General features: G+C 38.9%; 2 protein-coding genes across 3 annotated transcripts in view; one reads left to right on the top strand and one right to left on the bottom strand.

The window, feature by feature from the left end:
• Nucleotides 1-242: 242 nt before the first annotated feature.
• efhb (EF-hand domain family, member B) lies at nucleotides 243-7,830 on the top strand. Its single transcript, XM_024258299.2, has 13 exons — nucleotides 243-424; nucleotides 664-723; nucleotides 843-986; nucleotides 2,098-2,275; nucleotides 2,392-2,502; nucleotides 2,576-2,705; nucleotides 3,877-3,957; nucleotides 4,030-4,097; nucleotides 4,184-4,320; nucleotides 4,404-4,611; nucleotides 6,261-6,449; nucleotides 6,524-6,705; nucleotides 7,660-7,830. The coding sequence occupies exons 1-13, from the start codon at nucleotides 356-358 to the stop codon at nucleotides 7,804-7,806; spliced, it is 1,704 nt and encodes a 567-aa protein (XP_024114067.1). The 5' UTR covers nucleotides 243-355; the 3' UTR covers nucleotides 7,807-7,830.
• A 3,173-nt stretch (nucleotides 7,831-11,003) lies between these two features.
• The window catches only part of si:dkey-82o10.4 (uncharacterized protein LOC797793 homolog), an 8,889-nt gene continuing 7,064 nt past the window's right edge, over nucleotides 11,004-12,828 (bottom strand). For both annotated transcript variants that reach the window (XR_002917375.2, XM_024258300.2), the window contains exons 4-5: nucleotides 11,689-11,836; nucleotides 11,004-11,404 (exon numbers count right to left, since the gene is read on the bottom strand). Coding sequence is in view for 1 of the 2 variants with exons in the window: in XM_024258300.2 (XP_024114068.1) it covers nucleotides 11,320-11,404; nucleotides 11,689-11,836 (233 nt within the window). In the remaining variant the exon portion in view is untranslated. The remainder of the gene's footprint in view (nucleotides 11,405-11,688; nucleotides 11,837-12,828) is intronic.

The raw sequence follows: 12,828 nt of genomic DNA on the forward strand, positions 1-12,828 counted from the left end.
TCATTGTAATTTCATGTCTATTATTTGTTTATTTTATTGAAAACATGGTAAGAAAAAAAGTGTTTTGAATAACGTTTTAAATAAAGTTAAATAAACTTCATCACTAAAAAAACGGAAAAAAGGCGAAGAGATCTAAAAATGAACAAGAAAATGTTCCTTAATTCTTCTAATATGAGTTTAAAGTTTGTTTAATTATTTACACGACTATCTGCTTGTTTGCTTGGTTTAGCCGTGTCATCCGGTAACCGCTGTTGCTAAGCAACGAGAGTTTCACCCACAGGTGCGCTGTGTCGTTAAAACAGCTGGTTGATCCTTCAATACGGTTTTTAAAAGTTGTTTCTTCTTTAACGCGAAGATGAATTTCACCGACAGCGATTTCGCTCACAAACGGACAAACTCCGCCGTTCACCAAAACATGCCGGCGGTGAGTTTAGCTTACATTTTACTTTAAGCTAATGCTGCGTTAGCATTAGCATTGAGGAATTTTTACCTCCAAAAAACTTTATTGACAAAATTGTTTTTGTTCCATTAGCAACCTTTAGTAGTTATAAAAAATAATTTTGTTCATAGTGTTGTGTTGGTGGTAAAACTAAATAAAAAATAATAGAAAAATTGTTAGTATCATTTAATATGTTATCATAAATATTATTTTTTTATTTAAAGGCTGGAAAAGTGAAACCTGAAGGAGATCACGTGGACAGCTGCCTTCAAGATTACACAGGGGTAGGTTTATTTTGAAAGTACTTTGACTGGACCGCCCCAGGTAAAAATGTTTACATCTCTTTAGTTTGCATCTTAATAAACAGATGGCGTTTACTGATGAGGAAATTTGTGTTTTTCAGCCTCCAACCCCCCCGGCAGTGAGGAGAGTCCGCAGCAGCATCCATCCCGGGCTGGGAGCTGTCAGAGTACACCGGGGGAAGGCCAAGGACCCGGATGTCGCCAGCAGCCTCATTCATGGCATCTCCACCAAGCCATCTTCTTCTGTGAGTGACGCCTTTAAGAGTTAAACTCTCCCTCCTTTCCTGTTAAAAGTTGGCTGAATGGTGGTGCAGTCAGCTAGCGCTTGAGCATAGCCAAATTTGTTTTTCGCCTAGGACGCCATGCAGCTCAGACCTTTTCACGTGACTCATTTAATTACAAAAAAGTGTTTCCATTCCATTGCAGGTTTGTAAAATATGTCAATTTCGATACACCTCAAAATCCACCTCCACTAAACACAAAAACGTTTTTTCAGTTTTTTCAAAATTAACCTGTTTCCATCAGCCAGATTTATTATAGCAAATAAAGTTTGTGCAATTTTATAGTCAATGAAACAAGAAGGGGAGAAGAAAGTGAGTGCCATACATATGATGGGATATCTGCCAAGACGAGCAACTTAAAGACCCAAAAAACCTGTGTGGCTTTCTAGGACATACAGAAGTATGTACAAAGTATTCAGTCAGCCACCAACAGTGCAAATTCTTAAAAAGATGAGAGTGGACTGTCATTTTCATCATGCCTCAACTATGAGAGACAAAATGAGGAAAAGAAATCCAGAAAATCCCATTGTCTGATTTTTGAAGAATTTATTTGTACATTTATTTTGTAAATGGATCTATTTGTCTGCAAGTGGATGCATCAGAATTGAGCAGAGCAGGGAGCTTGTGGCCCGCTAATTGTGGTTTGTACTTAAAAACTACAATCTCTTCCAATATAATTCTTCCATCTGCTTCTGATTGAATAAAGAGGTACTCAAAAATGTAATATTCATTTTCTGTCCTCTTTCATGAGAAAAATTGCTACAAAAATATGTTAAAAACACCATTTTCATCAGAGTGGTCTTCAGGGGACAAATGACCAAACCTGAACACAGAGCAGAAAGAAACTTGGAGATAAACAACAATCTGTGTAATTAAAACAAAAAGACAGATCTCCACAAAGTTGCTTTAGGTTTAATCGTGTATTCGCCCCAAACAGGAAAGACTGGTTTTGACATTACAGGTAAAAATTATTCACTTTTAGTTTTAGCTACAGTTTGTTTTTAGTGCAGACTGTCACAGGAATTTAAATGGCTGTAGTTATGTGAGTAAAAACGTGTTTTTATATGTTTTTCAGGACCGCAGCTTGTTAAATCCTCCTGAACAGACGCTCTTCCAGGAGAAGTTGCTGGAGCTGAAGGAGTCTGTGTACACTTCCAGGAAGAAGGCGCCGCTGGGCCGCTCACGACACCAAGCAGCCCAGCTCCCCTCCTGGTTTACCCACAACACCACCTTTGGTATCAAAACAGTTGAAGGTGCGTTTGGTGTCTGAATGTCAAGTCAGAAACATGCTGCTTTAAAGTGTAGTTGAGTAAAAGTTTGAGTAAATAAAACAAAAGATGTAAAAGTTGTTTTTGAATCCATCCTGCAGGACTGGATGTGCGCGAGATCATGAACCCTCCCAAAACAGCAGAGGAGGCGGAGAAGGAAGCTCAGGAGGGACATGAAGCTCACCGTAGAAGTCACAAGGACTTCTTTGTTGGTAAGGAGTGACTGGTTCCTGGTTCCTCCTTATGGAACTGACCTGGAAACAGAAACTCTTCCTTCTGTTCCAGGAGAGCAGATCGATAGAAAATACGACTCCAGAAGTTTCAGTGACGAATGCCGGTTTGGGATCCTGACGCCTCATTTTAACGACGGACGCCGAGTTGGGAAAACGCTCCGATGGCTCGGAGAAACACAGAAGTGAGAGAGACGAACGAAACTATTCAATGTTTGTTTGAATGTGCAAACACTCGATCATCCTTAACCCTCTGGACCCGACGAGATGTTCAGCTGTGAGATCAACAGGATAAAACTAAAATAAACCTAAACTTATATCAATATTCTGTCACTGATACTGTATGGAATTAAAGAGAGAATATGGAATTTATTTGTAGTTTTTGGACAAAAGTGATCTTTTATTTTCATAAATGAGGCGGAAGACGGACGTCGATCTGACGGCTGCAAACATGGGAGGGTATGGGGGCGGAGCATAACGGAGCCGTCCGCTACTAGAAATCCAACAATGAGGAAACCGATCGTTAGTTTACTTTGGGGTGGGGGCCAACATTAATTTTATACAACGACAACTCTGTTGTATAAAGCGAGAAAGTCCCGCCCACCGCTGTTACGAGAGGCGAGCAGTTCAGAGTGGCCAGACACGCCCCCACCTGAGAGCAGATTCCTGCTGAGCTGACCTGAAATCCAGTTGGATCAAAAACCTTTTTATTATTGTTCACAAACACAGTAAGGACATTTTATGAGAGAAAAAAGCTGAAAAAAAAAAATGGAATTCCAGGGAAAATGTGACACGGACAGCAGTGCAAGGAGAGAAATTCTGGTAGCTGAAGCCAGACGGGCAGACGGGCAGACTGAAGCAGACTGAAGCAGACTGAAGCAGACTGAAGCACATAAGAAAGTTCACATGGTGGAGCTGTGAGGTCTGTGATGTTCCTCTATCAACTGAAACCGTTCATAAATGTGGTCCAAAGGAATTTGGGACTTCGTCTGGATTTCTTTCTACATTTTCATTCAAAAACATGTTGATCAGTTTGTTGACAACATTTTTTTCTAGTTTCTTTAAACAAAATTACACCAAACTTTCATTCTGTTGTGAAAACAGTTTTTTAAACATTTTTGGGGTTTGAACAGACCAATGAATCCCTTTTTTCCAGACGGGATTTTCTGTTTTTGCATGATTTGATGTCTAGAGTATGAATACAACATGGAAAGATGACCTAATAAAGGTCGAGTCACACTGGAGAGGTTCTGCTGATTAAAATGATACCAAATAAGAAGCAGGTAGTCTTTCAAATAGAAAATACAGAGGTAAATTGGCTTTAAAGGGTTAAATCTAATGTGGTTATTTTTGCAGGTTTTATAATCCAAACCCTGTTTGGCAGAGATCTGGGACCAAGGAAAAACTGGCATCGGCGTTCGGAAAAGTTGATAACGTGTAGGTTTTGAGCTCCTTTGTGACTTTATGTTCTATCTGCAGATTATTGTTGACGTTATCTTGTCTTTACAGGAAACTAAATGCTCCACAGCTTCCACCCGTTCACACCTTCGGAATGGTTTTGTCTCCAGACTCCATCGGTAGATCGTCTCAGAAAAACCAAAACACAAAATGTTGAAATATCTTCATGAAAACAGTGAGCGCATGTTGGCCCCTCCCCTCACAGGAGCTGCAGAAATAATCCACGGCACAGATCTGGGTCAGTACACCAGCGGGCCGGTCCAAGCGCTGAGGCACCGCCTCAAGAACCTCAACTTCCAGAACTTTCCCTCTGTGACCAAGGCCTTCCAACACTACGACAAGGTAGGAGTAAAAACAGTAGGATACACAGAGGATTACCTCCACTTTCTGTGGTTCATGACTGTCGGATCGCCGTAAATCACCAGACAGGAAAAGGATCGATCGACAGAGACGACCTGAGGGCGGTCCTCCACCAGTTCCTGCTGCATGTGAAGGAAGCGGTTCTGGATCAGCTCCTGGCCTACTGCGGCGCCGACAGAGACGGGCTCATCAGCTTCACCCAGTTCACCAACTTCCTCACCTGGAAGGACTTGATGCCCCTTCACAGCCAGAAGCTGCGGGGTCGACGGAAAGGTCGGCGAGCCGCCGAGTTCTCACTCGTAGAAAGAGTTTCTCACCAAACCGGCTGAAGAAGCAAACAGAGAAATGAGCCGTGTTAAAGTAAAGAAAGGATGAACGTTAAACAGCTAAATAAATGCTAAAAAAATCTGACAATATTTATAAATACAGATATTTATCATATTTTTAATATCTAAATAAGTAAAACAATTAAAGAGTCGATCATTTATGTTAAAAAGGAATGTTTGGATTTTGGGAAAGTTTGAATAAATGCTAAAAAATTCAAATATTTATTAACATAAATATATATAATACTTTAAATGTATAAATAAGTAAAAGAATAAAAACGTTAATAATATATGTTAAAAAAGGGTCACTTGGATTTTGGGAAAGTTTAAATAAATGCTCATTTGTGGATTTGTGTAGTTTATCTGTACCAAGACACTTTATAAATGAGGATTACAACAACTTAATAAAAAATGAAATGTATGAATGAATCATCAAAATACTCCAGATAGTAATAACATACAGATATTTACAAACGTGTAAAGTCCTTTTCCAGTAACGGAGCCTTTCAGGCCTGTCTGCTGCTGATCAAAACCTAACAGGAGCCGAGGTTTTTTTTTTTACCCTTTTAAACTACATTGTTGTTTTTTTATAATAAATAAATATATTTATTTTGGGGCGTTAATAAATGCATAAATATTGAGATAAACTGGATTTTTCTCGAAGTGTAAAGTGTTTTTTTTTTACTTTTGACAAAGGCTCATATGACTTTCTTTCAAAATAAAAGACTTCCTGTCCCAAACAGGAACATTGAAGCGAACCAAAAGTATTCTTAAACAACATGAGACAAAAATGACATTTTCTCTTGTTATACTTTAGGTTTTCTTTGAGCCGCCATCATTTTTCCTACTTACTAATGCTGTTTACTGGAGCATAAACATAAAACATGATTGATTAATGATCCAGTAGAAAAATGATATGAAGAATACACAAATCTATTTATCTTTAGCCACTCCCCCTGAATATCTACTACCAGTAATCATTGCTATGCAGCATAAGATAAAATGTACTTAAAAGTCTTAAAATAATCTCAGTAATCAGAAAAGCTCAGACTTTGCATGTGTTTAATTAAGGACATAAAAACTCATTCTTGAGACAATGGAAAGTGTTGATTGTAGGTAGACAAACTATTGTTGTAAAAAGATCACAGCTTTTGTTATGACTTTAATTGGGATTTCAAAAGAGGAATTAAAGACAAAAGGATCAGAAAATAGAAACAAAAGATGTTTCTGTTTGATATAATTCTGTTAGAATTCTGTAAACTGAACTACTTTTTATTCCATTTTCACATTTTTGTAATTACTTTAAAATATTCTCCTGTAGAATCCTCAGATTTTAAAATGACCTGTTGATCCACCAATGTCTATTTTTGCCTTCCATGTGTTATATTACATCATAACATCTGAATTTATTGTATTTATTGTTTTTATTTGTATTGCATTTTCCTCACTAACCAGTTTTCACTCACATATTTCCTTCTCTCTTTCTCTTTTGATGAGGTTTGAGCAACAACATTAGCTCTGAATTCTGAATCTGAATGAATGTGATGCAGGAGTTTTGCTCATTTTGAGAACGTTTCTGTTGTTTTTCTCCTGCAGAACATCAGTCCGGCCCGTCAGAACCAGCAGAGGAGCTCGTCTCTCAGACTCTGATCAAGCCTGAAGATCTGGATTCAGTCCGACCTTCCAGCACCGAGAAGACCGTCAGAACTCTGAGGAGAACCAGCGCAGCTCCAGACCAGTTCACGACCTCCTCCTCTGTCATCGGGGCCGTCAGGAGCACAGCAGGTCAGTCGGGGAGATATTCCTAATTCCTTTATCCTGGAGATTTCTTCAAGTTTTGTGTGTTTGTCTCCACACAGACTGTCGCGCCTGCGGCGTCCCGTCTGTTTGCTCCGATCTTCCAGCTCCGCCCATCAAGAGGATGGGCGACACCACGAACTACGGAGATTCCTCCACAGCAGCAGATCTTCTTCATCCCTCCGACCACGCCCTCAGAGGAGTTCACCAGGAGCACCTCCTCTGCCCTCGCTCCAAGGAGGAGGTAATCAGCTCCTCCCACCAGAGGGCGCTCTTCTGGCTCCGGATGTTTCTCTGAAAAAACAGAAATAAAAACAGATTTTATGGGAAGTTTTTTTAATATAAATGTTGAAACCTTTAGAGCTTTGTGATCTTAAGAGGATCTGATGATCGACTCAGATGATCTCCTGCAGAAATCTGAGAGATAATCGTCTTGACTGACTCTCAAACATGACCGTTTTTGTGGTTTGATTTGACAGATTTACATGAAACTGTTATTGGAGTTAGATCTCATATCATCTTTATAAAGTTAGACATTGATATTAGTCTTTTTGAGCATTGTGACTTTTTCAGCATCTAATTAGATTTTGTTTTATCAGAGTTCCCAAACGGTCTCAAAGTCCTAAAAGCATCGAATGTATTAAACTGGAAATAATACCCCAAAAATCTTAAATTTTGACATCTGAGCCATAAACATTGTGCTGTTTGAAAGTTTTGTTTCACATTTCATTTCAAAAATGTCATTTTTCAACCAAATTATTTCGATCAAATAAAGGAAATAAACAGCAGCAGAACCAATAATACTAACAAATAATACTAACCAATAATACTAACCAATAATACTAACCAATAATACTAACAAATAATACTAACCAATAATACTAACCAATAATACTAACCAATAATACTAACCACTGGTTTAAAAAAGAAGCATCACAGACCACAAACAAGATACGAAGCTGCAGTTTTGATCATAAAATGGGAATAAATGATTAAAATGGGATATAATAAATAGAATGGATAATTGGCTGAGATATTGGTCTTCACTTTGATATACATGACCTTAAAAAGGTCCTAAAAAGTCTTAGAATCCTGTAGAAACCTGTTAATTATGTGTATTTGAGTATAGAAAATGGGTTTAAAAATGACAGAAAAAGTGCAGATTTTTGCGTCTGACCTTCTTAACCTTTGCGCTCAGGTCGCAGAGATCTTCAGGAATGTTGGCGTGGACGTTTCAGAGGAGACGTTCGAGGAGGCCTGGAAGCTGGCGTCTCTGAAACATCCCGACGGGGAGGTTTGTGTCGAGACTTTCCGTAACACGATGAAGGAAATAAAAGCGATGTGAGGATCGAGTACGCTCAACAACACATTTCTGTTCGTCAGATCTTTTTTTTATATTTAATGAAACCAAATTTAAGTCAGAAACAAAATATTTTAATAGAAAAATCAATTATTGCTTAATTGTCAAATGAATCTTCATCCACAAGAGTTCACTTTTAGATCAAAATGAATAAACATTCATAATTCTGGTGATTTTTACAACATAAACATTGTAACTAAATATTTATCTAGAATATTTACATAAATCTTTAACTTAATGTCATTTTTGCCCCTTTTTTGTTCTTGTGTTTTAAAAATGGGGAACATGGATTTATTCTTTTTTTTCTTGTCATAAAATAAAATAACCCCAAACTGGGTCCCTGAGCCTCTCAAACACAGGGTTGTGTCAGGAAGGGGGTAAAAACTCCCCCAAATCACTGATGATAAGCAATTGGGGTGGTCTCACTCGAATGGGATGAGAAGAACAATGACTGAGGTTCACATAGATGATAAACTATGTAGGTTTTTACATCCTGTTGACCTGAAGACGTCTTGTTTGTTCAACTCTACCTCCAGAATGAACAGATTTATATGGAAAGCAAAACTTTGGTAAAAGTTTAATCTTTTATGTGTTAAAGCACATATTATCTTATGCTGCACAACATTGTTACTCGCTGTCCAGAGCTGCACTGTGATGATCCTGTTTGGAACAGAGCAGCTTTTATTTTGAAAATAAGTAAAAAAAAAAAAGAAAAAAGAAAAAACACATTTTGAGAGATCCTAGGTTATTTTCACATATTTGCTTTTGTTTGTGCCAAAAAATAGACAAAATTCATATTTATTATTAAAAAAAGAAGGTCATCAATGCAAATCCAAATTTCTTTAAGGTTAAATCAAGACTATGCGGCTCCTTCTAGGTGTTTATCAGAAGAAAACGAGTCCAAACGACTCCTTTACTGTTAAAGGGTGACGACCTCTGTGATAATATAGTGACCAGCACGTTTAAAATGTTTTGGTGAGTTTTTACTCAGATTGGGCTTGTTTTTGACCAATCTGGCAACACTGCAGACTGATGCTGCGCTTGCATGAAATCTGTAAGAGAATTCAAGCTCACCCCTCGATATGGGAAGACTTTCCCTCTCCATCGGCGTTCCTTACTTCTGCTGTCATTTCTGCGCCATTTTTTCATTTCAAAGGCCGTTTATGTAGAGTTGTTTCAGAGAAATGATGTTTACAACACGTTCCGACCATCTTGTGTGGTTACCTCCTAACCTCAGCTTAAGTTTTTCCAGCTGACCAGGATCTTTTCACAGCTGCACAGCTCAAACTTCGTTTTCTGCATTTACTTCCATGCATTTGTCTTGAAAAGCTGCAGCTGAGCGTTCCAGCTCTTCATTAAATCTCCATCCCGACACTCTTCTGAAGGGAAGCTGACCCAGACGACAGCGTGATGGATCCTCACCTGTCAATCCACTCAAATCCTGTGGAGAAGGAAAAACAAGGAGAATGGAATACATTTTTTTACTTTTGTGCAATTAAGACGTACGGAATGATCCAAAGGATTGTTGCCTTAATGCGATTAATGACACGAGTTGGCGTTCGTCCTCACATGATTGTAATACAGAAATCACTGAGGAAACGTTCGCTTCTGTGTGTTTTATTAAAGCCAGTGACGCACAGGCATCATAAATTGTTTAGTGATGTCACTGTATCCATGACTTTAAGCTCTCAGCACTTATTTAATCTCATTATGACGAGACGCCCCCCCACGCAAACTTGCACAGACCCCCTCCTGCTACCAGGAACATTAGAGTAATCCTCCACGCCTGTCATTACGCACACATTAGCGGCTGTTAATGCAGCTTTGGGCCGTCTGCATCATTAACATCACAGCCGCTTTCTCTGGGACCAGTTTCCTTTAGATGTTCCTGCAGAAACTCTTCATCTACTTTTTTATTGTTTCACCACCTGGAACCTGGAACCTGGTTTCCCAATCATTGACTGTATATGAGAACTGGACGGAGTGACTCCTCCCCTAAATCATTATGTTGGTCAGAATGACCATTCCTGCTCTGGTACCTTTTTTAACATCTTCTTGATGATCCTCTTGATGATATTTTCTGTCTAGTTAAGTTATAAACTCACCAATAAAAGTAGGAGGAGCCTGCTGGCCTCCACTTTCAAAACCTTTGACAGAGGCGTGGCCTTCCAGCAAGCTCACTCCTAACTGTTGTCCTGAGTGGTTGCCATAGAAACTTGCTGAGACCGACTTGGACCAATCACTGGTGGTTGAGGTTCTAGCAAAACAAGTGATGACTGAACGGAGGTTGTGGTTGGAGTTTGAGATAAACTCTCTTCTATGGGTTACATCACACCGACTCACTGCAGTTCTCAGATACTCTCAGTGGCGTGCGGCTTGGAACATTGGAGAACATCGGGCAGGACGAGATCAAATCATTTCTCCTGTGAACTACAGATACTCAAAATTATGATCTGGATCTGCTAATAGCTTCAAATTAGTTATTGTTCACTAGATCTAATGTAGGAACCATCAAAATATGATAAATATGTTTTACACGAACAACAGAGCGGATGACCATCGAGGACCAATCATAACGTCTAAACTTCCAGCTCCACTCAGAAGTCAGACTTTCTCTTTTTCACTTTCTTTACCTGAGTACAGGTAAATAGAGAAGACATCACCTTCAGTAAGCTTTACTCCCTGATCATTTTTTCTCAACACAAAGAAACTTCCTCTAGAAGAGGTCTGACAAAAACCTGATCCCCTCGTGTCACGTAACCGGGTCACCGTCAAGGAAAACATTAATGAAAAGGAACTCCAACAATATGAAGACAATCCAGTTCAATCTTACATTTTTCATTTTTACAAATTAATGTTTAGCAAAATCAGTTACATTTTTAATTGTCATGTTTTCAAATGAAAATGCGTTTCACAATTGACAATTCAGAATGTCTTTTTGGAAATAATATAAAGATAAATTTTCAGTTTGAAGTTTGTTTAACTTTATTTAAAGTCCTTAGGCTTTATTTTGTTAGTTTTTTTTACATCAAATCCAAATGAAATAACAAAACAGCAAAAACCACATTGACAAAATAAAACAATTTTTATATGGAACTTTTCAAAATCCCATTTTCAAGTAGTAAATTGAATGATCTGAGAATTAAATATTAGTTTGAAATATGAGTGAAAGAAATCACAGATTCAATCCAGAATTTTTATTGTGACCTTTCTGTGAAAATGAACCTGAAATGAAAATGTTTGCAGTTTGGATTCTGTTTCATCACAGCTGGAAGTCCTAAAGGAGTTACTACAGTCTGGATGTAACAGAACAGTGAAGGAACAGAACCCGCAGTGAAGAGCTTTCATTCAGACGTTCTCTGAGGAGCCAACATTAGACATGAAACACAACGTTGAAGGCACCGAAAAAGACTTCAGGAAGGTCCGAACAGGTCCGGTCTCATGTGGTTCATAGAGTCCATTTCTCTAGCCTCCGTAGAAGCAGCAGCTTCTGCTGGATCACTTGGCCGGGCCCCAGCTCCAGTGCCAGACCGTGGTGATGGTCCAGTCTGGAGGAGCTCCACTGGTCAACTCTCTGTGGAATCTGGAGCAAAATTAAAGAGGAGAAATTCAGGGGAGCTCATGATGAAGCTGAAGGTTCTGGTTCTGGTCCGTTTGTGGTGAGAATGGAGCAAGAACATCTTAGGAGATACTCAGAGAAATATTTATCCATATGGACTCACTGTAGAGGCCGCTTTCATTAATGTCGAGTTCAATTAAACTTTATTTAAAATCTGTTTGCACACAGTCATGAAAAAAACATGACAACCAACACCTGAACACGAGGAGGACAAGAAGGATAAATGAAACTCCTGCAGAAATACTTACTCATATACTGCAGTTGCTATTTTCCTCTGTGGACCTTCAGCTTCTTCACTTGGAGCCACTTTGAAGATTTTAGAACCTTCCGGGTCTTCAGGACCTTCATGTGACGACAGAAGCCAAAACCTCATGACCACAGAGCAGAATTTTCTTCCTGTGAAGATAAAAAGAGAAACTCTTAATCCATATAAACGTTCATGCACAATGTCACTGAGTTTAAGCACCAAAGCTTTCACATTAGCTGCGTTCCATCACACACGTGCACAAAACTTTATAGAAATGTTGAATGTTTCACAATGTCACAGTTTCCATTAAATCCTAATTATGCAAATAAACAAATAACAACTCATGCGATAAGTCATTAAACATGGCGATGGATGAGAAGACAAGTATTGTTTGAAGTTGATTCACAAAAATGGAGCATTTGGGTGACGTCACGTCGACGGTGGCAATGAGCTTCCTCCGAATGAAAGGCGCTATATAAATGAATAAAGTTTGAATAAATATATGCAAGAAGAATGATAAAAAATAACTATTCTAACAAGTACGCAGATGGACCGTTTCTTCTGTTTGAAAACACGGCAACATCTATTCAGGTTTCTGTCACGGCATGAGGGCATATCCTCGTCTGTCAAAGCAAGGAGACGTGAAACGACAGGAACTAACGACGCTAGCAACTGTTGCTAAGGACTTTTCTGACGACACTGTGAAACGACAGGAGCTAACGACCCTAGCAACTGTTGCTAAGGACTTTTCTGACTACACTGTGATACGACAGGAGCTAACGACGCTAGCAACTGTTGCTAAGGACTTTTCTCACTACACTGTGAAACGACAGGAGCTAACGACCCTAGCAACTGTTGCTAAGGACTTTTCTGACTACACTGTGAAACAACACAAGCTAACGACCCTAGCAACTGTTGCTAAGGACTTTTTGACTACACTGTGAAACGACACAAGCTAATGACCCTAGCAACTGTTGCTAAGGACTTTTCTGACGACCAGATTCAATAACAATAACAAATGTATAGTTTTAAGCATAATTGAACTATAACATCACGGAGCAAATCCAAAGCTGTCATCAAAGACGTGTGGATATGCAGAAGATGTTGCTTAGTAGACATTTAACTTTCATATTAGGGCGGG

The sequence above is a fragment of the Oryzias melastigma genome, linkage group LG16, assembly GCF_002922805.2.
Source record: "Oryzias melastigma strain HK-1 linkage group LG16, ASM292280v2, whole genome shotgun sequence".
NCBI classification, from domain to species: Eukaryota; Metazoa; Chordata; class Actinopteri; order Beloniformes; family Adrianichthyidae; genus Oryzias; species Oryzias melastigma.